At 37.8% G+C, this 25,859-nt stretch overlaps 1 protein-coding gene across 5 annotated transcripts in view; it reads right to left on the bottom strand.

Annotated features, from left to right (window-relative positions):
- SNTG1 (syntrophin gamma 1) overlaps positions 1 to 25,859 on the bottom strand; it is a 211,605-nt gene that overhangs the window by 152,773 nt on the left and 32,973 nt on the right. For 3 of the 5 annotated variants that reach the window (XM_026842717.1, XM_026842716.1, XM_026842719.1), the window contains 2 exons: positions 15,167 to 15,301; positions 2,954 to 3,010 (listed from right to left, as the gene is read on the bottom strand). In XM_026842717.1, the coding sequence (XP_026698518.1) occupies positions 2,954 to 3,010; positions 15,167 to 15,301 (192 nt within the window). Of the gene's footprint in view, positions 1 to 2,953; positions 3,011 to 15,166; positions 15,302 to 25,859 lie in introns of those variants that run through there. The other 2 variants (XM_026842720.1, XM_026842721.1) reach the window with 1 other exon arrangement.

The raw sequence follows: 25,859 nt of genomic DNA, 5'->3' as shown, positions 1-25,859 counted from the left end.
GTTCTTTTGAACCTTCAAAGAGTGGATTATAGGCAATTTTTTAAAGGGTTTAAGTTCCGATCTTGTGTAAAAATCAATCTCATGCAGGTTTTTTAAGCAGTTAGCTGAATCTCTGATTTTTACAAATATAGTTGAAGCACCCAGATTATAACACTAAAGAGTGTTCCCCTAATAGACAAGACACCAAAAGATAACTAGATGGTTTCATTTTGGAACTATTAACATTCCGACCTTCTGTTCTTCATGAAAAAAAAAAAAAAAAAAAAAAAAAAAAAAAAAAAAAAAAAAAAAAAAAAAAAAAAAAAATCCAAGGGTCCAGAATACTTAAGGTGGGATAAGGCACTTCCAAAATTTACTCAAGATAAAGTTAAAAGGTGAGTTCATCATGTGGAATTTCTGATGGGTGTTTATATGGGTATTCAAACTAGCAGAAAAAAATAATTATAATGCACTAGAGCGGAATATCAAAACTAGACAAATTCATATCAAAGTACAAGCAAATGCGGGTCAGTAATGCTGTACTGCTACAACTCACGCCTCAGAAAAACTGCATCCTCTGATATACAACACTGCTAGAAAGTAAGTCCTCAGATAACCCCTGTCTTTAAATAATCCTTACTCCTACAGGGTGACTTGTAGACCTCTACTTTAAGGCAAAATAATTACTTTCTTATTTAAAACTAATAATAAAAGTTCAGGAATCCTCCAAAACAAAAAAAAGTAAAAAACTGTTATTCATCTGCAAGAGGAAGCATATAATGATTGCACAGTATCTTTTCAAATAGAAAATTGGCGTTTTTCATAATATTTGGAACTGACATTGACACTTCACGTCATGCCTAAAAAGTCCATTTCAGTGACTCTTCATAAAGTTTGTCGACCAAGCTACAAAACCCATTACTTTAAGTTCCAGTTCTAAATTGTATCTTACTACTATCTTAAATTCATAATAGCAGATTATATTGATTTAATAGTTGGTTTAGATTGTGTTAGCTATCCAATTGCTTGTCAATCTTTCTTTTTGAGAATGTAGGATTACTAATAAAGGGAGATAGTAAAAGCGGTCCCATGTTCATTGATTTTTAAAAGTAAATAATTAAAAAAAAAATCACACTGCTTGACACTCATCAACAGAATACCCCTGAGCACAGAATCTACTCACCATTTTCATTATCGAATCTACACCATATAAGTCTGTTTCCTTTGTTGAAACAGATCTTTTTATTTAATGTCATTTGTTGAAGTGATTCCACCACTTAATTGTTAGTTATTCCAAAAATTAAAAACAGATCATCTATTCATACCTGAAATTATGTACCTTCACCTTTCCACTAATTAGATGAATAAAAATATCTATGAAATAAAATAAAACTAAAAATAGGCATAAAAATGTAATTTAAATCCATTATTTGTAAATTCTATTGAGGTTGCTTCTAATACACTTAATATAGTTTTTTCTATTGCCATGGGATCTTATTAAAAAAAAAAAAAAAGGTAAATTCCATTCTAGACTGAATTCGTAATCTGTTTTGTCACTTTTAAATACTTTTGTAATTTGCCAGAATTTTCTTCAGAACAATGGATATCTTGCTCTAAACATTTAAGACTATCTTATTCCACTAATTTAAGAAAGGCCATTGCACATTCCTTATTTAATTTATATTTCTCAGTGATATTTTATTTTATACAATGTACCTGATACTTAAATAATGTGATCTTGAGCTTTTTGGCAATTTTAATGCTAAATGATAGCTCACTGAAATGTATAATTGAAAAATCAATTTTAGCAACTTTTGAGATTTGCTCACCAAACCTCAAAAGTCCTTACTGTAACCAGTTAATTCTTAGCACCAGCTAAATAAAATTTTAATCACCCATACACTTGATTTTGCATTGACATGCATTACTTCATTGAACTGTAACCTATAATGATATTGGAGGAAACTAACTTGTGTGCTGTTGACTAAACTCATAAGAAACTTTGGCCACAAAATAGCAATTAGTCTTTGAATAGAGGTCGTTAGTGGGTCAACAAGATAGCAGCATGTGTACCAAGATATATTTTAAGAAGTAGTATTTCTAGTCTGCAATATTCTTATCAATGACAACACAAATGCACATTAATCCCTCCTTCTGAGTCACTTTTTATAAGGTCAGTACAAGCAGATGTTCACAACAAAATATATACTTTCACTTTATATGCATAATTTAAGCCTCTTTGCATTCATGTGAAGTACACTTCACTTTTTCCATTGCTATCTTGAGACTGAGGACTCCTGTGTTTAGAAGATAAAATTAATGTTGTGTTGTCTACACTGAAATTCAAAGCTAACATAAAGTTTTAAAAATTATAGATTATGACAAAAAAGATTATTAACCCTTTCTCCCTCTCCTCATCCCTACCTCCCTCCCTCAAAAAGGATCATCTACACTTACATATGTTCTTAAATCTTACTGAAAAAAACAAATATATTTGGTAACATAAATCACTGCCTTTGCTTGATCTACAGAAAAATAAACTATGATAATATGTTCTGTCCTACTAATGAATTAAGAGGATATTCTTTGTAGGAGAACTGATGATGAACTTATTAGCTGTTCCATGTGCCGGCCACTATAATTTAGCATTCATTAATAACCACTTAAATTAGAACGCTGTTGAACAACAGTACAGTCTGTGCAGTTGCAAACACTGTTCAACTCTCATATCAAACCTTATTACAGAGTTGCTCAGCTTGAGCTTTAAGGGAATGATCTTTCCATTGCCTTCCATTCCATTGGACAGTGTAGTTGCTGGTTGCCTACTGTGACAGTATCTAACATCCTAGAATATGTTTAGTCTCTTGTTTCCACTCCTCTAAAATATAGTTTGTCTTCATTAAAAGTAACATTAACTATATTCAAAGACACTTTTTGTGCAATGTGGAATAACAGACCCAAAAAATCATCCTACCTTTATACTTAATCCAAATCCTCCTACCGTCTGTCTTCTAATTGTTACTGTTCTTTCCTGGGGAAAAAAAAAAAAAGTTAGATTTAGTGTTTTCTGCCCTAACACCTATATACACACTTCAATGTTATTTCTGTGCTTCCATCCTACATCTATTTTCCTTGTTTTAATAAATTTGTGAGTTCCTCAATGTGAAAATCCCATGAAACCTATGCTGCAGAGGAAAAAGACAAAGTCTGGAAGAAAAGCAGAGGTCTTGTCTCAGAGAAAAATTAATTTGTTGAATTCATACCATATTAGCAAGTACTGCAATGCAGTAAGAACAAAACTGTAGAGTTTAACAGTGCACAATGAATGCATTTCAGCAGTCTTAACCTCAGCTAGTCCTAAATTGGTCCCATATGCAAGCTGAGCACTACATGCTGTCTGCAGTCCCGTTGCACATTTTCCAATTTAGTTTCATCCAAAAGGAATACAGCTTGTGTACTCCAAGACCACTCAGTGATGTGAACTAAAGCATGATAAGCGTACATGGTCCAGAAATTAATTTCAAAGCACAGTCCTGATCCAAATTAAAAAATTAATATGAACACAGCCCCTGCTGACCTCAAAGCTATGATTTAAAACATTGTAACCACTGATTTAAAGGTTGTCATTATAGACAGAATTATTTAAAGCAGCCCATTTTTTCCCATTTATGCTCGTCCTAAATTTTTTTCTGTAAAAATTGTAGGCTAGTATCTGTCTTAGATATGAGCATTTATTAAAAAGACCTTTTTTTTTTTTTTTTTTCTCTCTGTTGTGTTAACTTTACTCAATTAAGTTAGTGGTAAAAAAATCTTAGTAGCAGATATGCTGTATGTCCAGATATAAATATATGGAAGACACAGACTTTTAATGCCCTTTACATGTGGTCTAGATTTTACACTCATTTCATTAAATATATATTGCATAGCATAATTCTGCATATATATGTGATCTATATATGTTCATACATTTCAGCACAATCAGCATAGATTGCCAGTGTCAGTCAAATTTTCATAAGTCTCTCATCAGAAACATATGAGTGACAGAGAGGATGATATATCTACAGTTACTTGTTGTCTTTCTTAGCACAACACATACACAAGTAGCCATATAAAAGAGTCAATAAAATATTCTTGTTGGTTTTCACTCAAGTGAAGGCAGTCAAGCCAGCCCTGTAAACACATGATTTGGGGCCTTTTGTGAGTTGACTAGTGCTGTCTGACAGGAAAGTAGAAACCTTTTACGCTGGAGTTCAGCAAAGGAAATGTATGCTTCAGAAATACTTTGCTAGCATAACAGATTACTAAGTAGAAAAAACTGTGTAAAAGTAAAAAAATAAAAGGAACAGAAAAATTTCAAGTAACTAATTTTCCAGCACAACATAACTTATCAGAGCATTTCATCTGGTGTTTTTTCTAGGTTCTTTTCTATCTCCATTGAGAGTAGATATTAAATATCTCAGGTCTGGATTGTTAGTGAACTGAATTGAACTTTAAAAACATACTGCAAACTAGATTCGCTCAAGTGATGTGTTATGTGTAATGAAGGCATTGCATCGTATTTTACCTAGGCTAATTAAACACACTTCTCAGTCTTACAATAAAGACATATTACTTTGGTGTATCTGAAGTGTAAAGACTTACATATTTTTCAGCATGATAGTCAGCAATTACAAACATGCAAACTTCATCAATTAATGATCTCAGAAGTACAAATCAGAATTACATGTGGTTATAAAGTTCATTAGTAAACCATCCTCTAGTCTGCAGCTGCGAAGCTCACACAAACATATAGTGAAACAGCTTTTCCAGAACTGTCAGAAGCATCACACATTTTATACACTGGAATTTTGGCTTAGGATCAGACCCCAGCTCTGATCAGCTCCACTTTTTTTCCCAGAAGTTTAGAAGAAAAATGGTAGGACTCATCTAACCATCTCAGTTAATCCATCTAAAACTGAGCCGTTTGTCAGGGCAAGTTTTCTCCTGTACTCAGCAAAGAAAAATAAATACATTCAATCCAGATAACTCACGCAGATCCCCAAGTTAGGTGATCATATTCATCATCATCCAGGTCCTCCACTGAGTACACAGCCGGGATGACAAATTTAACTTCAGAAAGACGAATTCTTCCTCTTAACAGTTGCAAAGTAACTTCAATAAGTATTCTGATGGTAGATACCAGCTTTGAAATGCTTTACCAGCAAAGCCTTTTATCCGAGTTTTTCTTTATGACTTGCAGGTGACTTTTTGTATGTGACTCACAAAAAACCCAAACCAGGCTTCATTTTCAGTGTCATTTCCAACCAAGGTGAACTGAATAAACCTGGTCTGCAAAGCACTATATTTTAATGTATAATAATATTTTCAGTATAATGATTAATAAAGGATATATATTTCAGTATAATGATTATGTAATAATAATGTAATAAAGACTAGCAAACTGAAGCAAATAATTTTGTTTTGATGCTTTTCACTGGTCTAAATTCTGAAACTATTTGTTAATAAAATATGGCAACAGCTCTGGAAAGCAACACATTTTTTATTAGAAAGGAAGTGCTCCAAGTATCCTTATTGACCATTTGTGCAGAGGTTAAAGATAGTGCTGCTCCATTGATTCCAACTATCTGCTTAAAATAAAATCCAACTAAAAATCTCTTTCAGCTGTAGTCTTTTAATATTTTATTTAGTTTCACTTTCCCCTCTATTTGCACAGGGTAGTATTCTATGATTGAATTTGTAAAGGTTTTGCAAATTTCAAAAGCAATTTTACAAAGTTTTCCAAGTTTACAAAATAACACTTAATGCTGATGAAAAGCTACTTAGTTCAATACCAAGACTACTGAAAATGGCCTGTGAGCTTGTAATTCCATTATACATTGTTATACATCAAGAGGGAAGTTAAGCTCTTAGGATCCTTAAATGTAAAATTCAGAGCAGTGTTTTAGAAGCTGTTTCCTGGAACAGAACAAAAGTAGTTATCATTTTATGGAAAAACTCAAAGGTGCTGCCAAGCTGTCAGCATTTTCCATGCCTCTAACTCAGAAAATTCCTCATCCACACATATGTTCATTGACTGGAAAGTTAAGAGTTCTGAAAAAAAAAATAAAAATTCTTCTTCAGTGTTATGCAGTGAAAAAGAAGCAATGGTTTTTAGGCTTTCATTAAAGAGGTATTAAAATTCTCCTTAAAATCCATATGATCTTGAGATCATGCACGACATCTTAAATGAGATTAGAAGTGAAGAATGACAGTGTGAGCACACAGCAACAGTAAATAGTCAGGAAAAGAAAACACAGAATCCTATGGACACATTAACTAGTTAAATTTAGTCAAGAGTTAATGTTTTTTCTAACAGTTAAATCTTAGGGTACAGTAAAGAATCAAATATTTCCTACTAACTGGTATGTCATGGAAAAGAAAATTTACAATTGCTTGACTCAACAATAATCACTAATTAGTAATGCTTTCAGATTATTTATTCTGTATAATAAAAAACAACAATCTAATGTGATCTAATAAACTATCTCTATTAAAGTAGTCCAGTAATAGTTGAACAAAAGGTCATAGAAACTTCAAAATTTCATAAAACTGAGTTAACAGCATGTGAAATTTCAGTATTTCATTATTGAACCTTTTTACTAGGATATAAACATTACATTTTCAGTTTGGGACACTGGTATGCCTGGTTATTTATCTTACAAGAGTAAAGGTATGAAGAATTCATTTGTCAAGGTCCAGACAGAAAACAAGACTTCTCTTTTCACTGTGGATAGAACAGACACCATGGTACTATACATATGGAAGTACATGGAAAAAAGCTGAATGGTTGTAGAACAAAACAGTAGGTGGGAAAAGAGGAATAGACATGGAGAGGAATGTACAATAGCACACAGCAACATGGAAAAAGGTAAGGGGAAAAAGGAGGAAAATGTTAGAATGCAATTTCTAAAATGTAATAATGAAATATAAACATAGAACCAATACATTGGCAGCAACTCATAGATCAAACTGTTAACATTTGATGCCATAATATCTTCAAGGCCATGCTCTCATGTAGTTTATCATTTATTAGTAGTTCCACTAATTTTGAAACAAGAAAATGTCATGAGAATTTTTTTTTTCCATTTAATTATTTGAAACATATTCAAGAAAGGAGATTCTATATCCTCCTTTTGTTAATGCTTTGCTCTTTCTTACCAGCCTTTCCTTGGATTAATCAACATGAGCAATGAAACTTTACACTCATTCTGAGCGTAAAGGACACAGGACATAGGTCAGCCACATTTCCAATTTGAATTAATAGTGTTAACAAGGTTATCCAGCAGACTTGCTCATCTGCTAAAAACTTTCATTGTGTGACATTCGAAGATTGTCTCATTATGTCAGTTCCTCATGCAACTGGAGAAGGTCAGCAGTAAGGGGTGGCAGCAGAATGCCTGGTCAATTGGAAATTCCCCTTCCTCTGCAGCTGTGCAGGAGACTTGAGGGTAGTAAATGCAGCTGTGTTATGTAGACTGCTAACACTGACTGGAACAAGCAACATCGTGCAACCCTTCCCTTGTTCTCACTTCAAAATGTTCCAAGTCCTATAGCATATGCCTAAAAGCAGAAACATTCACCTAGTTATCTACCTATAAAAGTTCTACTCCTAGGATTGATTTATTTCAATGGTACTGCGTTTGTTAATTTAGAAATAAAAGAGAAAAAAAACCACAAACCCAAAGTCTGTATGGATCTGAATTCCCACGAGGCTTAGTAACAAATACTATCTGAAGTTTTGTGATAGCTGCAGTTTCCAGCTACTGCCTCACATCATACGCTGACATTGATCAATGATTTGGGTTCGCCAAGTGTTTTCTGGTTTGTAATATTTTTCTTTATTTGTGGGGGAAAAACCTTCTTCCAGTGAGAAAAAGCTATTCTGCGATTTCAAATTTGACTTTACAAATGCCAGTCGTGTTTGAACTGCAGTAGATTGTTATGCTTATTATTTTTAAGTAGCTGCAGAAAAATAAACTGGCTTAAGTTGTCCCTGAATAATCATATTTACATCTGTCAGTTCTAGGTTGCCACTTAAAAGCTGTCCAGATTGACAGAGAAAAAAAAGTTACCGCCATTTGATAGATATTTGATGACTTCTGTGAAAAAAATGGATTCACTCCACTGAATAGCTGACAGATACCAACACGATTTAAAAAAAAAAAAAAATAAAATAAAAAAAAAAAAAGTAACAAGAATAGAAACTGCTTGAAGGGTGACCCATCTGTTCACATATTTGCAATTCTCTCCAGGACAGGGAGTTTCATTTTTGGCACCGTTCAAACTATTCAATCACACATGAGAATCAAAATAGTAAATAAATACAGAAATAATTACAATACAGAAAACAAATCAAACCCTTATGTTTACTATTTTAAGCTTTTCACTTTTTTCTTCATTTATTTTTCTAGTCATTAATGTTGTCATGGGCTTTGTATAGGGTTAGAAATCTTTCAACACAGTTGATATTACAATAGCAAAAGGACAACTTTAAAAGTGAGATACAATATGTTCTTATCTTTACACCAAAAAGAAGAATGATTGTGTGATTAATAATGTCAGAAATCAGGTCTGGCTACAATTCAACACTTTATATCACTGTTACTTTCTGACCTTGGAAAAGGTGTTTACTGATGGAAGTTTTTTCTCTATCAAAAACCCAATTACAGTCCATAGGTTACATTCAGATACATTTGTATCAACCTGTTAAGTCCTTGGACAAGTGCCATACTACTCTGAGAACTGTTGCTCTATAAATTCACAAAAATTACATACACTTTTTATTAGCATTGAAATTATGAATGATGTTCACATCAATTTCCCCAAAAGATCCTTAATTTTAAAAAAGCCTAAAAGAATTATTAGTGTTTAATTAAATAATGCATTACTACACAGCAGCATAGAATTACGTTATTCAAAAGAAATGAGAATCATCTGTACATTATAATCTGGTGAGTTTTGCAGCCTTTGCAAGCAGGGGCTAGCCACTTACAAGCATTACAAAGATGCACTGAGGTTATGCTGGGTGGAAATCAGGCGGTCTAAAACTCATCTAGAAATTAATCTGGCTTCAGCAGTCAAAGATAACAAGAAATGTTTCTATAGGTGTGTCAACAGCAAAAGAAAGACCAGGGAGAGCCTCCATCCCCTGCTAGATGCAGGAGGAAACATGGTAACAAGTGATGAGAAGGCTGAGGTGCTTAATGCCTTCTTTGCCTCAGTCTTTAAAAACAAGAGTAGCTGTACTGAGGGAATCCAGCCTCCTCAGCCAGAAGACAGAGACTGGGAGGATGACCCTGCCAAACAATTCATGAGGAGATAGTCAGTGACCTACTGCATCATGTAGACATACACAAGTTTATGGGACTGGATGGGATACACCCGAGGGTGCTGAAGGAGCTGGCTGGGGTGCTCGCCAAGCTGCTTTCCATCATTTACCAGCAGTCCTGGCTGACCGGGGAGGTCCCGAAAGATTGGAAATTGGTCAGTCTGACGCCCGTATATAAGAAGGGTCAGAAGGATGATCTGGGAAATTACAGGCCTGTCAGCTTGACTTCAGTGCCCAGGAAGCTGATGGATCAGCTCATCCTGAGAACCATCACACAACACATGTAGGACAACCAGATGACAAGTTCAAGTCAGCATGGGTTTATGAAAGGCAGGTCCTGCTTGACAAACCTCCTTCAAAGACAGGGTGACCTCCTTATTGGATGAGGGAATGTTGTCTACCTTGACTTTGACACCGCTTCCCACAGCATTCTTCTGTCGAAACTGGATGCTCATGGCTTGGATGGGCACATGCTTTGCTGGGTAAAAAACAGGGCTCGGTTTTGGGGTCACTCCTGTTTAACATCTTATGAATGACCTAGACAAGGGTATTGAGTACACCTCAAGTAAATTTGCAGATGACATCAGGTTGGGTGGGAGTGTTGATCTGCTCAAGGGCAGGGAGGCTCTGCAGAGAGACCTGGACAGGCTGGAGCCATGGGCTGAGGCCAACTGGAGGAGTTTCCATAAGGCCAAATGCCGGGGGCTGCCCTTGGGCCACAACAACCCCCAGCAGCGCTACAGGCTTGGGGAGGAGTGGCTGGAGAGCTGCCAGTCAGAGAGGGACCTGGGGGTGTTGATTGACAGCCGGCTGAACAGGAGCCAGCAGCGTGACCAGGGGGCCAAGAAGGCCAATGGCATCCTGGCTGGTGTCAGCAATAGCGTGGCCAGCAGGGACAGGGAAGGGATCTGACCCCCGGACTCGGCACGGGTGAGGCCGCCCCTCGATTCCTGTGTTCAGTTTTGGTCCCCTCACTACAAAAAGGACATTGAATGACTCGAGCGTGTCCGGAGAAGGGCAACAGAGCTGGTGCAGGGTCTGGAGCACAGGTCGTACGGGGAGTGGCTGAGGGAACTGGGGGTGTTTAGTCTGGAGAAGAGGAGGCTGAGGGGAGACCTCATCGCCCTCTACAGCTACCTGAGAGGAGGGTGTAGGGAGCTGGGGATAAGTCTCTTCAATCAAGTTACAAGCGATAGGTTGATAAAACACAATAATCCTTTTACCTGAATTTCAGATGTTCATGCAAGTTGATATAAATTGTGAGGATTAACTCTAAAATAAGTAACTTTATTCTGGAATTGTGAAGTTCAAAACTTTTTCTAGGAATAAATCAACTGAAGAGTCATATTTCAGATAGGACATGTTATATCTTTGTCTATCCTCCATCCCATCATCATTTTCAGCAAGGTCAGTATTAGGCTATGCTTGTTAGTCCAGGCTATTGACCTACATGTAAAAATACCAGAAATTGACTCATTGCACATTGTCATCTGGAACACCATTCAGCAAACTTATGAGAGTATAATTTCATGTAATTCAAGAAATGTGTTTAAAAGGAAATATAAAGATCTTCTATACTTTCTGCCATCAATGCTGATGAAGTCCCTACATGGTTTAATTCAGCTCGTTTTAGGGCATTTCTTTTTCAGATGAAAAGAGTAAAAATCCTAAGTGTTCTGTACCACAGTAAACCATCCTGGATAGTTATGACAGTTATAAGAAAGCTGTCTATTAGCAATACCACAGTTATGAAGAAAATATTATGTGAAGATCCAGTATTTAGGGGAGAACAAAATGTACATGACCAGTAACTGTTAAATTACTAGTCCTATCTTCCAATATTCCCACAGAATACTCATGGATATCTTCAGAACACAGGCTACTCCAGCTCAAGAATGCACTGCCCATACTGTAAAGCTTCTCTACAGGCAAGGATTTAATTTGGATTAGTGAAGTGTCATGACCCAGGCTGGGAGCCCAGAGAGTTGTAAGGGTTCTGTGATTCACTCAGCTTAAAGTGAAACAACACCAAACAACTGGTTAAAATGTTTTGCTTGTGGTAGAAATAGCTTAAACTAGAAAAGTATAAGCAGTAAAGTGGTCTCATAAATCTATAAGAAAGAAAACAAAGGAAAGAAAAGGAAAAGAAATAGAAAGATGAGAGAATCAAAGAAATCCTGTCACCACCCCTGGATCCAACATTGTCTCAAATCTAGTAATCCTGGGTCATGGGTGCACACACAGCAAAGTTTTCTGCCACATTTTAAATTCATTTTATCAGCTTGTCAGCATACTAGATAAGGAGGGACAGGTATTCCACAAAGTCATTTCCATGAGATATGAGGAAAAAGTTGAGCATGGGACCTGCACATACATTGACAGGGAACAGGGTCCATCAACCTCCTTGTCCAATTGAGTCAGAGGCTGTGCTTACTCTGCCATCTTTGCCTCTCGCCTAGTTCCCACAGATTTTTGTTGACTTCCTGCTTCTTGAGCAATCATAGAGTTTCCTGGGGCAGAATGCTCACCTCTTATCAATTCTTATCACCTCTTCAATGATCTGCATGGTATCAGGCTTACACAATACAGCCACAACGTATAGGGCCTACACAGTGGAGCCAGTCATCCCACTTTGAGGCTTATCTAAGGAGTCTGTCAATACAAGGGAGTGGAGACCTGCATCCTTCAATACACTCCATGCTTCCTTGGGTGACATTCCTTAGACTAATCACAAGGCCACAGCCTGTCCTTCTTGTTTGGTGTCTCAATGAATGTTTGAGGCATTAACTCCTTCAGTTCTTTATGTAAAGACACTGCCTTCCAGGCTTTGAGTTTCACAAAATGTTCTCATCTCACTTTTGATCATTCTCACTGGTGTTCAAATCTGTATCAGATATCCACTAGCAGCATAATCCAGAACCCTGTATTTCTCTCTCGAAAAGCAAGTATTTCTTGTTGCACACAAAGAAATCTCTCTAATATTGATGCAATCGATGCTCAAATTTAGATCTAATCTGTGATCCTTTAAACGATCTTTGATTCATTATGGAATTGTTACAGGTACAATTGTTGCAAGATCCTCACTAACTGTAATTTTCTTCAGTCTGCTAAAGAAACAGATGCTTTATTTTTTAGTGTTTAACACTGTGTTGCTTATAATCTTTTACTTTGTTTTGTTTTACTGCAAACTGTATACAAAGAAAAAAGAAACAGGTTCCTTTGCACCTCTCTAGTTTACAGAAACTACCACTGTTTTCCACAAAAAATGAAATGTTCTAAATTAAGAACTAGGTCCTTATCTCATGTACTTGCATTAAGCAGCATCTCTTTCCTAAGGAGTCATTGATTTTATTCAGATTATTCCACAGGATGCAGATCAGAATACCACTGGAACGTTAAGTGCATGTTTAAAGTCTGTCCTACACAGAGGAGCATGCAAATTGATTCAGACCCAGCAAACAGAAGAGATACTGTTCTGAACTAGAAACACAGTAATAGCCTTTCGTTCCTTCACAGTGCACAAGTGATTAAGTAAAACCTTATAATCAAATTATTTGAAGATTATTTATTAAAACAAATTTAAAAGAACTTTTACTGTAGCTACTTGTCTGTAAAATTTAACAAGGCTATTGTTCCTTAGTTACAAATTTTATTCTTTAGGGTTTATTCCATGAGGTATTCAATGTCAGTTGCTAATGAAAACACTTGTCCCTGCTCTGTAGAATGCATGTAAAAGAAAAACAGATGTGATCAGTCATCTAGAATGATAGAAAGAACAAAGCAAAATTGACCAAGTGAAGTAAAGGTAAGAAAAAAAACCCAAACAAAAAAGAAATCTAATAATATGATTCTGTGATTGTAAATCAGGAATAAGAATGAGGTAAAAAAAATGCAAAAAGAAAGCCTTTGGGGCTTCTCTGATCATGCTATACAATAATCAAAGCACATGATTCCAGATGATTTAAATGACCTGTGACAAAAGGACAGTTAACTGCCTCTGAAATGCCAATCATGCTTAGTTGGAATGAACATACTGACTCAAGACCTAGTCTTAATCCCAAAGGAAATCAGGGTAAAGTGCTCGAAAGTCACTAGCCTAACAATGACACTTTCAAGAGGAAAGAAATTCATCACCACAATAATATCAATCAGTTAATGTGTTATACATTCAATATTCAAAAAAGATACAGGGAGTTTAACTGCTGAAGCAAACCTTCCGCTATTTTCTGCGGTGCTGTTGCAAAACTAAAGAGGGCAAAACTAAGAGAAAGCCTTTCTGTGCAATGGAAAAAAATTAAATAAGCATTTCATGAAGACATTTAAATAACAAGTTCAGCAGAATACATTTTATAACACAATAATGAAAGTAATATTTTTTAGCAATAAAATATTTTACTAAATAATGTCAGAATGGTGTTGGTAGAATAATGGTACCACAGTGTGTGTAGCTAATTGAACAACTATAGCCTGAGCTTGAACTCCTAATCTCTGAGCTGCAGGATGTCCTATATGTTGAGGAACAGTACAGTCTGATTGCTAAAAAGAGCATCTATATTTTATATAAAGTATTAGCAAATTGTATTTCTACAGCATGAAACTGCCAAAAGCTAATGTCAGATTTGTCATGTGAATAAACCCAGCCTGTATGGAGACAGTGTAGGCAGTGTGCTACTCATTTCAGAGAACTCAGAACCATTCACCTTGAGATGTTCATAACAATGAGAAGGGTTCCTCTATACGTTTTCCATTAATATTCCACATTGTTAGCACTGCTAACATTCTACCAATTTATTTATGGGGTTTGCTTTGTATTTTTTTATTATACTTGTATTTAGAGATACAGGGATGTGACAATAGACACCAATTAATTAATAGACAGACAAAATAGCAGTCATAACATTTGCAGAAACAGATATTACAATACTATACCTCAAGATTTAATGTGAAAACCTATGACAATTTTATTTAGCTCTGAGAGAACAGAATGTTTATGATAGCTTCCCATAAATCTTAAAATATCTCTACAAAACAGTTACAATATCTATAAAAATGACTATAGCAATGAATAGTAAATGGTTTCTGTTTTTTTAGCTATCTTCTAGAATTAAATAAAAAAATTAGCATTACAATATTAGTCTATATAACGTTTTACAGACCTTCCAAATAATTGTCTACAAAGCTGTTGCTTATCCACAAAACTCAGTATGATGCTTAAATAAGAAATCTGACACATCATGTAAAAAAAGTAATACATAAATCACACTATTACACTGTTCCAGCTGAAGCTCATCTTTATTAACATGATCTGGTGGTAAAACTAGTGACCTTCACAGCATGGACTGGCAGCACGTATGAAGTCTGGTGTTGTGCTACCATATGAAGCAATCAAAGCAACAGAGGATAGCAGATAATTCCTCCACCAGCAAAGCTCTGCCATACAGTTACTCATCAACTGTCTTATCAGTTTCACAGACAATCCTCTAATATGTAAGTACATTGAGGTATCTCTATTCACTGCAAAAATTACTGCTTGTGTCATTCTTATCGCATTTGGTGGCTCTAATATTCAAGGGTGAGTGCAAAGAAACAATATTGTAGCCATGCATATAATTTATTCATTATCTTCTTGCTGCTTCTTAGCTGCATATTGCTAAGATTTACTCTTGAAAGATGATATATTAAAATACACTTAGTGTTAACAACGTAAAATGACATACCAAACTGTGGGAGGAAGTGCATACATATATGCGTGCACATGTGCACACACACATTTTTGCTCTGTATAAAGTACAACTTAAAGAAAAAATAAAAACTACTTACACCAGAATAGAAAGGCTCACCAGACACACAGATCACATCCTGCTCCTGGATCATCAAAATATCTTTGGCTAAGTGCAGTCGCACTTTGAAAGGCTCCTGGTTACCATCCTGCAGCAAACAAATCCCTGTCTTTGTCTTCAAAGGAAGGGATAAAGAAAAAAAAAGTTCTCAGTTAGCAATTTACATTGCTAGAAGTGGTATTTTGAAACAGAATAGCTAAGACATAGGTACAGTTACATAAACACATCAACAAATATCCAAAACTATTATCAGTGATCACTGTATTTACTATGCTCAGACTACAAGAGAATGATGGTAACAGTAGCAAATAGAGAAGGCAGATTTTGCTAGAAGGTGGCACTATCCTGCCCATGATAAATTTGTGAAACTCCTTTCAAATTGCTTCACAGCAGCTGTGCTCTTATAATACTTTCCATCTTTGTATTAAAAGATGACACCTCATTTGGACATGAAATAAAAGCTGATGTTTTATATATGACACCAATTTTGACACAGAAATACATACAATAACACCTCCAAACTAGACAGATGTGAGCACTGACAGCCTAGATGAACCTGTTGTGGGCTTCTCCTGATCTGTGAGCACAACACTGACTTAGACTTTTATGTTCCTCTTCAAATGAGGATACTGAAGTTAATAAGAGAAAAGAGATCAAAGAATGCAACTCCTTCAAGCAATTTCCTTCTTCCTTCACTTCTGTATTTTACATTTATGGTTAGTGATCAGGAATTCTGTAGGATTCTTCAATATACAATACATGACTTTCCAACAATTTAAGTGTCTTTGTGGTAGTAACTATTTATGTTACTTTTTTGGGCAATATACGTAAGACATTTGAGCAATGAAAAAGTCTGCACTTGTGAGCAGTTTATAATTTCTCCCTGATGGCTGCATTGAAAGTAGCACTCTTTATAAGCCTTCATATATGGACAAAAGCCATGTTGGCAGAGCATTTTCTGTATGAGAAATCTTCTAAACAATAAAAAAATTTAGCCTTACAACATGTAATTTAACAGCATTAGATACCTATACCTATTTGCACAGATACATATATGTATGCATGTAAGTATCTCAATAAAATTAATATATAAAAAGTATTTAAAATCTTAGACTCAGTGTCAATAATAAAAATTCCATTGTCTTCATTTGGGTCAGATTTCAATCCACTGTCTGTAAAAAGTTGGCTTGAGAGAAGATCAAGGAAACAAAAGTCTTGCTGTGAACTTTAACTGCCAAGGTTGACCTGGCTGAATCTGAGGGCTCTTTCTCAGACAAGAGTTTAAAAGAGGATTTGGAAGATCTCCCCATAATGTGATCTCATACCTTACATCCATAGCATGGAGAGAACAAACACAAATATGGAACTGACAGTAGGCAACTGTCAGAAGAAAAGTTTAAATTGCTCTCAAGAGGATTTAAAAGAGGTGGAAAGGTCGAGGACAACCTTTAAATAGGTCTATATAATGTTCTCCACTGACAAATTGTTCTGTCACTACTGCTCAACACTCAAACTGAGGAAATTGTTTTCCCTTGGACATCAGTAGCAAATGTGTATAACTCAGCCATAACTTTAAAAACAATATCAGAGACACTTTCATTCTTTTAAAACTACGTAAGAAGAAAAAAGAAATAAAGAGTTCCATGCACTGAACTCACATTGAGGTCAGTGGAAGCTCTCATCAGAAGACATCATACAGCATTGTTCTAACACTTAGTGTCTATTTTTTAAACAGGATGAGGTAGAAATCAATTGACATGGACAGACAAGTCAAATAAATGGATCATGAAAGCAGTTCAGTTTACAGTACCACTAAAAATTTCCCTATCATACCATACATAAAACATTACAACAATAAAATACAGAGAATGTAAAATAGTCAAATTCCCCTGGTCCTCTCCTTATAATTTCTGCTTTACAGACTAAGATGACTCCTCTTTCCATGAAGTTGTGAAGTAAACAGTGACAATGGAAGTTGAATAAAGCAAGCTGTAAATATCTATGGTCAAATAAAAAGGGTTAGCCTACAAACATCTACCCCTTATAAAAGGCCTTTCTCCTGCAGAAAAGTTTGCAGACATGCCTTTCCTCCTCCCTAGATAACTGGCAATGGAATAAATCTTGCCTCTGAAATACACTGATTATAGTAACCCTGCCTTACTGGACCACACATTTCTGATTTGGTCAATAACCCTATAAAAACTCCAAAAAGTCTTTCTGCTGAAGCGGAGGGGCTTCTTTGTGGGAATTAGAGGCATAAAACTGTATCAGACAATTAGCCATTAGAATAAAAAAAAAAATTCAAATTGGTTTCTAAATGCATGTGGGCTGAGCTTATTCAGGCTGAACAAGGAAACCAAGCTTGGGAACAGCAAAATATTTTGGCCCTTGGAAAGATTGATCACACACACTCAGGGATCTTATTTACATCACACTCTAAAATGTAATGAACCACTTTACTGTTGTTGGGCTTTATGAAAGCTGGTTTATGACACAGTTCAAAATTAAATCTTCGATTTTACTACCTCCTTCCCTCTTACCTGAGAACAGCATTAACAAGCATATAAAGGAGAATGTAGTTGTTTCATTAAATGAGCTCAAGAGAAGTCCTTGAGAACAAAGACGAGAATTTAATTATTTCATTATGTTTCATATTCTGTGCTGAAGTTTCTTTTTTTTCTTCTCTTGCCTGCCCCTTCACAGCATCCAGTAAACTGAATCAAATAAAGATATGAGCTCCTACATCCTATTCAGAGCCACAACTTAGGGAAGACATCCTGTATACATGCTTTAAATTACTGTGCACATCAACATTTTTCATCCACATGGCCACAATAAAATTATTCTGGTTGGAGAGAGATCATCTGTCTAGCCTATACCCCTTCCATCTCTTACATTTGAAGAGCTTAGATGGTGTGCATGCATATGTGTGGATGAGGTGTGTGTGTGTGCAGGGTTGTGGCTGATGTTAGCTTTTGTTCCCATTACTAATTTTTAAGATATTCTATGGGAGTGTGCTAGAATTTTCCCTTTGAGCCTTTTGCATTTCACTGGCAGAGGGGTCTGCCCTACCCCTGACTTACAGCAATAAAACAGCATATGGCACGTCAGCCAGGCTACTGTAACTGTCAGTGTGAGGTCATGCAAGGTATCCTCTAGTGCTCAAATGTTTGATAAACTGCATCACTGTATAGCAGACATGGATAGAAAAGCATAGTTCAGATGATAACAGTTTGTTAAGTCAATACACCTTGACTGTATGTGCGAGCCAACATTGCCACAAACTGCCCTGCTTACATGTATACCATCCTACTTTATTCATATTGTTTATAGAGTTTGGTACCTGCTGTAAAGAGGGCAAGAAAACTGAGTGAAGTTGTACGTGTTTATGAAATAGATGAGGTAGGCTAAGGAAACGATATCGAAGCAATACACAGCAGTGAAAAAATTTCCACATGGGAGAGTCAATGACTTCAAGCAAAAGTAGTGGTGAAGGAAGGTAGCAGTACCTAAGGAATGGATGCAGTGAATGTTGCACCTGCACAGTACTGCCTCTGTTATCTCATTCTACACCCTTTTAAGCTGAGTTAGACAAGAATTTGTTCTGGAGGAGATTTATTCAGTGCTTCAGGCAATTTTAAATACTTTTAATTAGTTTTCAAGACATGACTATATATTTGTTTATCCTATTTTATCTATTTCTTTTCCTTTACAATAACAAAGGAATTTGGTTAGTTTTCCTTCTAGATCTACATCAGTAGGCAGACTTCAACAGATAACCCACAGTAGTTTAGTCCATGAACCAGTGGAAGAAAGGAACAGGAAAAAAATCTCTCATATTTCTTATGCAAGGTAGTCTGCATTTTTAGTTTCTGCTTTGGCTGGTATGTCCTAAAATAAATTAGAACTCTACAATTTAGTTTTAAGTCTTGAAATGTATTTCTACCATCAAGAATTCTATACCAGTAAGGAGAATGGATTTAGAAACTGAGATAAATATGTACACATTTCTCTTCAGATTAATATCTACACTTTTGGATGCTTATTTGAACTGAGGCAGACCTTTAACTATTTGGAGACATGCCTGTCACTGTTTTGTAATTGCAAGTATAAAAATAAAAGGAAAACTGAATTAGAGGTATAAGACAGTAATGGCAATGAATACAAGAGGCAGGAATATGTGTCAGAAACACGTAAATGGTCCAGCTACTCATTCTGTGGAGGTGTTGCTAGTGTAAGTGAAAAGCACTTATATTGTCAAAAATTGGAATGCAGCCCAGATACACAGGGATGTGTTCAGCTTGTCATTCAGAGACTCTTCTACCAGATATCAACATTTTCCAATCCAAAGGATAGTAAGTCCATCTCTGTATGTGATTTTTACACTTCAACCTGAAAGAAGCGCAAAAAAATGTTGCATTTGGACTTAATCTTCTTTTTCTTTGATTTGTTAGGAATTTCCCAAGTATTTGTCTATGTCATTCTTCATAAATTATTTTCTCAAAAGAATAAAGTCTTACAGAGAATTTTCTTGTTTCACACAGTCTGATTAATTCAATATGTAAATTAGACATTTGGAAATATATATATAACTACTTTTTTAGGGAAAAAACTTTCCTTTTCTGACACTATAAGTAGTCTAGCTTTGAAGTCTGAAGTGCAATGAGTTTACTGGGACTAGATTACATGATTACAGTTTAGGCCAAGAAATAAAATAATATTGAAGGCTGTTGTAAGAGCATGCATGTTTCTTCAAATTTAATTCACCTATTACATGACATTCTCACAGGAACTGTAAATCGCCAGTCATTTTCTGTCCTGTGAATTTGGAATTAAATTATGAATTGAAGATGGATTTAAGAAAAAACCCACAAACACAAGGTATTATAAATCTCAGCATTGTCATTTGATAGCATTTATAAACAAAGGAAATCATCGGCTGAAGCTGAAATGCGTAAATCAGAAAATGGCATAAAGGCAACTAGAAATAGTTCAAAACAGTATAAAACAGGATTTATGAAATAAAGACACAAGGAAGGCAAAACACTGCTTAAAAATTAAAACACATTCTGTGACAGGCAAAAGAATCCCAATAACATGGATGCTGAAATAGAGGTTGCTAGACCTGGGAACAACAGAATGTATCAAGTTATAAAGTTTGTGAAGTCTACAAGAATATTCAGGACAACTGAGACTAACCCTTCAATGAAACAATGGACAGTACTGTAAAAACAGATGAAGAGATTATCAGTGTGAAAATTTGAAGTTATATTAGGAAAAAAAGCCAAGCTACTAAAAGTTAGATTTCAAAAGTTAGAAAGTTAGAAAATTTAGGACGCTGCTCATGAAGCTTTCTCATAAAGTACATGGAATATATAAACTTTAAGAAAAGGTATCTAAACAGAAAATGTTCTAATGCATTGTAATCATCACAAGTCTTCAATTTCATCAGAAGGGTACTTTCACTGCAGAGGACAGTATTATGTCAAGAGAGACAGTTTATCTTCCAAGAGGTAGTTTTCAGAATATAGAATAAGGTCAAGTGAGTATAGGAGAGCATTTAAAAAAAACAGTGACTCTATAATTTATGCTCTTGTAAAGTTCAGAAAGCTCAGGATAAAGGCTAGAAGAGGAGCTGGATAGCCTTATGGTTTAGAAATTGTTAAATAAGTACAAAAAGCAGTACAATGGAGAGATTTGCTGATCAGTGAGAGAGAAGAGTGGAATCCAGAATAATTCAATATTAAAAAATAGAAAATTTTCAACTTTCAGGAAGTGGAGAAGCTACAAGAAAAAAAATTAACTATACCTTCACACCATCAGATAGCAGGTAGTTTCCCTTAGAAAAAAAATGTGTGCATGCATGTAAGACCTCATCATTTTGTAGTACTATTTGAATTTTCTAGCATAGAAGGTATTTTCTTGCAAAATTAAAATAAGATGCTTTGAAAAGCAGCACAGCCTGCAGATAACATGTTGTTTTGTTAATTATTAGGCCTCATATAAAGGACAGTCAGCATAAAGATGAACCAATAACCAAATTGTATTTGATGCAAAAGAGTCAGTACATGGGTGAGCACTGGGGGTACAAACAAGTCAGTCAGATTATACATAATTAACACCAATCCCACTGACCCCAACAACGGGTGGAATAAATGGTGACATGCAGTCTCCCATAGAAGGGACAGGAAACAACTGAGTCAACAAACCAAACACATAAGACCAAGGAAGCCACATACTGAATCTCTACACAGCCCACACTTACAAAGGCCAGACCTGACTGGAGCCCAGTCCCAGGGAGGCAGGAGGTCCTTCCCCAACAGGGAACTCTGCACAGAACATCCACCTCACAGACAGACACTGCCCCTGCCTGCAAGGGGTCCCAGCTTTTATCCCTCAGTGGGACACCTGACCTTGGGTTACTTACTGCAGACACCTGGGGCTCATTTACCCAATGGCTCTCCCTGCAAGGCCGGCACCACCCTGGAGGGAAGCTTAAAGGTAAACTCACCCCCCCTTTGTGAAGGGCTGTGGGAATCACCCACATGTCACCCTTAATTTGGGGCTTGGGGTTGAAACCCCAGCATTTCACATGCTTAGGGGAGAAAATAATCATTAGGATCAGAGACATCATCTTGAGATTTACACTGATCTACATATGTGTTTAAGGTCTCATTAAAATCAATGCTTACTGTAGACAACAAAGTGTAGAGGGCTGTTGAGCTGATCAACAGGATTTGGGAGAACTGGGCTCTACTGACTGAAGAATTCAGATCTGCAGTAGGAACTTACACATAAAGTACATGTGCAAGTACATACAAGTAGACAAAACCATTTCAGTGTCCAAATCTCAAATCAAATCCCACTACTAGACACTGAAAAAAATAAGGAATGAATGAAAGCATGAGTACTATGAAAGAATTAATGTTCCCTGAGACATACAATACACTAGATCATCAGTTATTTAGAATGAAGACTAGTTTAAGGAAAAAAATTGAATATGCCATGGACACTATGAAAAATATGCTTTAACCTCAGCACATTTTGGTGGAATACTTGGATTTCATGCTGATTAAAACTCAGTTCCAAACATTTACTGCTATCAGCAAAGATGGGTGTGGAAGTACCAATGACAGTCAGACCCCTACTCATTATTTTGTGAGAGCGATGTTAGTTCTTCTACAGTGGTAGTGGTTACAGAACTGGAGGATGGAGAAAGAAGGGGAATAAGATATTCAGAAGAAACAGAATCACAATTTCATGAAGGTTGGAAAAGACCTTGAAGATCATCTAGTCCAGCCATTAACCTAACAGTGACAGTTCCCAACTACACCATATCCCTCAGCGCTATGTCAACTCTACTCTTAAACACCTCCAGGGATGGGGACTCCACCACCTCCCTGGGCAGCCCATTCCAACACCTAACAACCCGTTCTGTAAAGAAATACTTCCTGACATCCAGTCTAAATCTTCCCTGGCACAACTTGAGGCCATTCCCTCTTGTCCTGTCACTTACTACTTGGTTAAAGAGACTCATCCCCCGCTCTCTGCACCCTCCTTTCAGGTAGCTGTAGAGGGCGATGAGGTCTCCCCTCAGCCTCCTCTTCTCCAGACTAAACACCCCCAGTTCCCTCAGCCGCTCCTCGTATGACCTGTGCTCCAGAGCCTGCACCAGCTTCGTTCCCCTTCTCTGGACACGCTCGAGTCATTCAATGTCCTTTTTGTAGTGAGGGGCCCAAAACTGAACACAAGAATCGAGGTGTGGCCTCACCCGTGCTGAGTACTCACTAGTGCAAGTTTCTCTCTGACTGGCAGCTCTCCAGCCACTCCTCCCCAAGCCTGTAGCGCTGCTGGGGGTTGTTGTGGCCCAAGGGCAGCCCCCGGCATTTGGCCTTATGGAAACTCCTCCAGTTGGCCTCAGCCCATGGCTCCAGCCTGTCCAGGTCTCTCTGCAGAGCCTCCCTGCCCTCGAGCAGATCAACACTCCCACCCAACCTGGTGTCATCTGCAAACTGACTGAGGGTGCACTCGATCCCCTCGTCTAGATCATCAGTAAAGATGTTAAACAGGAGTGGCCCCAAAACCGAGCCCTGGGGGACACCACTCGTGACCGGCCACCAACTGGATTTAACTCCATCAACCACAACTCTTTGGGCCCGGCCATCCAGACAGTTTTTTACCCAACAAAGTGTGTGACCATCCAAGGTACGAGCAGTCAGTGTCACCAGGAGAATGTTGTGGGAAACGGTGTCAAAGGCCTTACTAAAGTCAAGGTAGACAACATCCACAGCCTTTCCCTCACGCAATAAGCAGGTCGCCCTGTCACAAAAGGAGATCAGGTTTGTCAGGCAGGACCTGCCTTTCATAAACCCATGCTGACTGGGCCTGGTCATCTGGTTGTCCCGCACGTGTTGTGTGATGGTTCTCAGGATGAGCTGCTCCATCAGCTTCCTGGGTAGTGAAGTCAAACTGACAGGCCTGTAATTTCCTGGACCGTCCTTCCTATCCTTCTTATATATTGGCTGATTTCCAATCTGTCGGGACCTCCCCAGTCATCCAGGACTGTTGTAAATGACAGAAAGCAGTTTGGCAAGCACCCCAGCCAGCTCCTTCAGCATCGTTGAGTGTATCCCATCTGGTCCTATAGATTTGTGTATGTCTATGTGATGCATCAGGTCACTATCTCTTCCTGGATTGTGGGGAGGGGTGTTCTCCCTGTCTCTCTCTTCTGACTGTGGAGGCTGGATTCCACCACTACAACTAGTCTTGACGGTCCCAGAGAGTGGTGGTCAGTGGAGCTACATCCACCTGGTAGCCGGTCACAAGTGGTGTTCCTCAGGGCTCAGTGTTGGGACCGTTCCTGTTTAACATATTTATTGTTGATCTTGGTAAGGACTTTATCAGTAAGTTCAAAGATGACTCCAAGTTAAGCAGGAATGTCGATGTGCATGAAGATAGGGAGGCTCTACAGAGACACTTAGATAGATTGGATCAGTGGGACAACGTTAACATGATGAGCTTCAACGAGGCCAAGTGCCAGGTCCTGTACTTGGGCCACAACAATCCCATGCATTGCTACAGGCATGAGGAGGTGTGGCTGGAGAGCTGCCTGGAAGAAAAAGATCTGGGGGTTCTAATTGACAAGCAGCTGAACATGAGCCAGAAGTGTGCCCGGGTGGCCAAGAAAGCCAACGGCATCCTCGATTGTATTAGAAATAGTGTGACCAGCAGAAGCAAGGAGGTGACAGTCCCCCTGTACTCTGCACTGGTGAGGCCACACCTGGAGTGTTGTGTCCAGTTTTGGGCACACCAATACGAGAGACATCGAGGTGCTGGAGCGAGGGCAGAAGAGGGCAACGAAGCTGGTGAAGGGCCTGGAGAACAGATCCTATGAGGAGCGATTGAAGGAGCTGGGACTGTTGTTTGAGGAAGAGAAGGCTGAGGGGAGACCTCATCACTCTCTACAGCTACCTGAAAGGACATTGTAGAGAGGTTGGTGCTGGTCTCTTCTCACATGTGATTAGTGACAGAACAAGAGGGAATGGCTTTAAACTCCAACAGGAGAGGTTCAGAATGGACATTAGGAAACAAATTTTCACAGAAAGAGTGGTCAGACGGTGGAATGGGCTGCCCAGGGAGGTGGTGGAGTCACCATCCCTGGATGTGTTTAAGAGTCGTTTAGATGAGATGTTGGGGGATATGGTGTAGGGGAGAACTTTGTAGAGTGAGGCTGATGGTTGGACTCGATCCCAAGGGTCTTTTTCAACCTCAATGATTCTGTGATTCTGTTATTAAAGACTCAGGCAAAGAAGGTATTAAGTACCTCAGTTACCATGTTTCCTCCTGCACACAGCAGGGGATGGAGGCTCTCTTAGAGAACTTGTAAGTACTTACAGAAACATTTCGTGTTATATTTGACTGCTGAAGCCAGATTAATTTCTAACTGGGCTTTTTATTTCCACCCTGCGTAGCCTTAGAGCATCTCTGCAATCCCTGTGAGCGCCTAGCCCCTTCTTCCAAAGGCCATAAACTCTCCTTTTCTCCCTTAGTTGCAGCCAAAGCTCCTTGTTTAGCCAGGGTGGCCTTCTCTGGTGCCAGCTTCTCTTACAGCACCTGGGGACAGCCTGCTCCTGAGCCATTAAGACTTCCTTCTTGAAGAGCGCCCAGCCTTCCTGGGCCCCTATACCCTTCAGGACCGTCTCCGAAGGGATTCTGTCAAGCAGGTGCCTAAACAAGTCAAAGTCAGCCCTTGGAAGTCCAGGATGACAGTTCTGCTACCCCCTCTCCTGGCCTCTTTAAGAATAGAGAACTCTTATTTTTCATGATCGCTGTGCCCTAGTCGGCCTCCACCACGACATCATCCACCAGTCCTTCTCTGTTCACAAAGATGAGATCCAGCAGGGCACCTTCTCTGGTTCGTTCACTCACCAGCTGTGTCAGGAAGTTGTCTCCCACATTCCAGGAATCTCCGGGACTGGTACTGCTCTGCCATGTGTATATCTAGCAGATGTCTGGGAAGTTAAAGTCTCCCACAAGAACAAGGACAAGTGATGGTGAGATTTATCCTAAATGCCTACAGAATATTTCATCCACTTCTCTGTCCTGGGTGGGTGGCCTATAGTAGACTTTCACTACAACATCTGCCCTGTTGGCCTTCCCCCTTATTCTAACGC

Source organism: Athene cunicularia (genome assembly GCF_003259725.1).
Source record: "Athene cunicularia isolate RWA chromosome 2 unlocalized genomic scaffold, athCun1 chr2_part1, whole genome shotgun sequence".
NCBI lineage: Eukaryota > Metazoa > Chordata > Aves > Strigiformes > Strigidae > Athene > Athene cunicularia.
The sequence above is the reverse complement of the archived record's forward strand: the minus strand, read 5'-3'. Positions and strand labels throughout refer to the sequence as shown.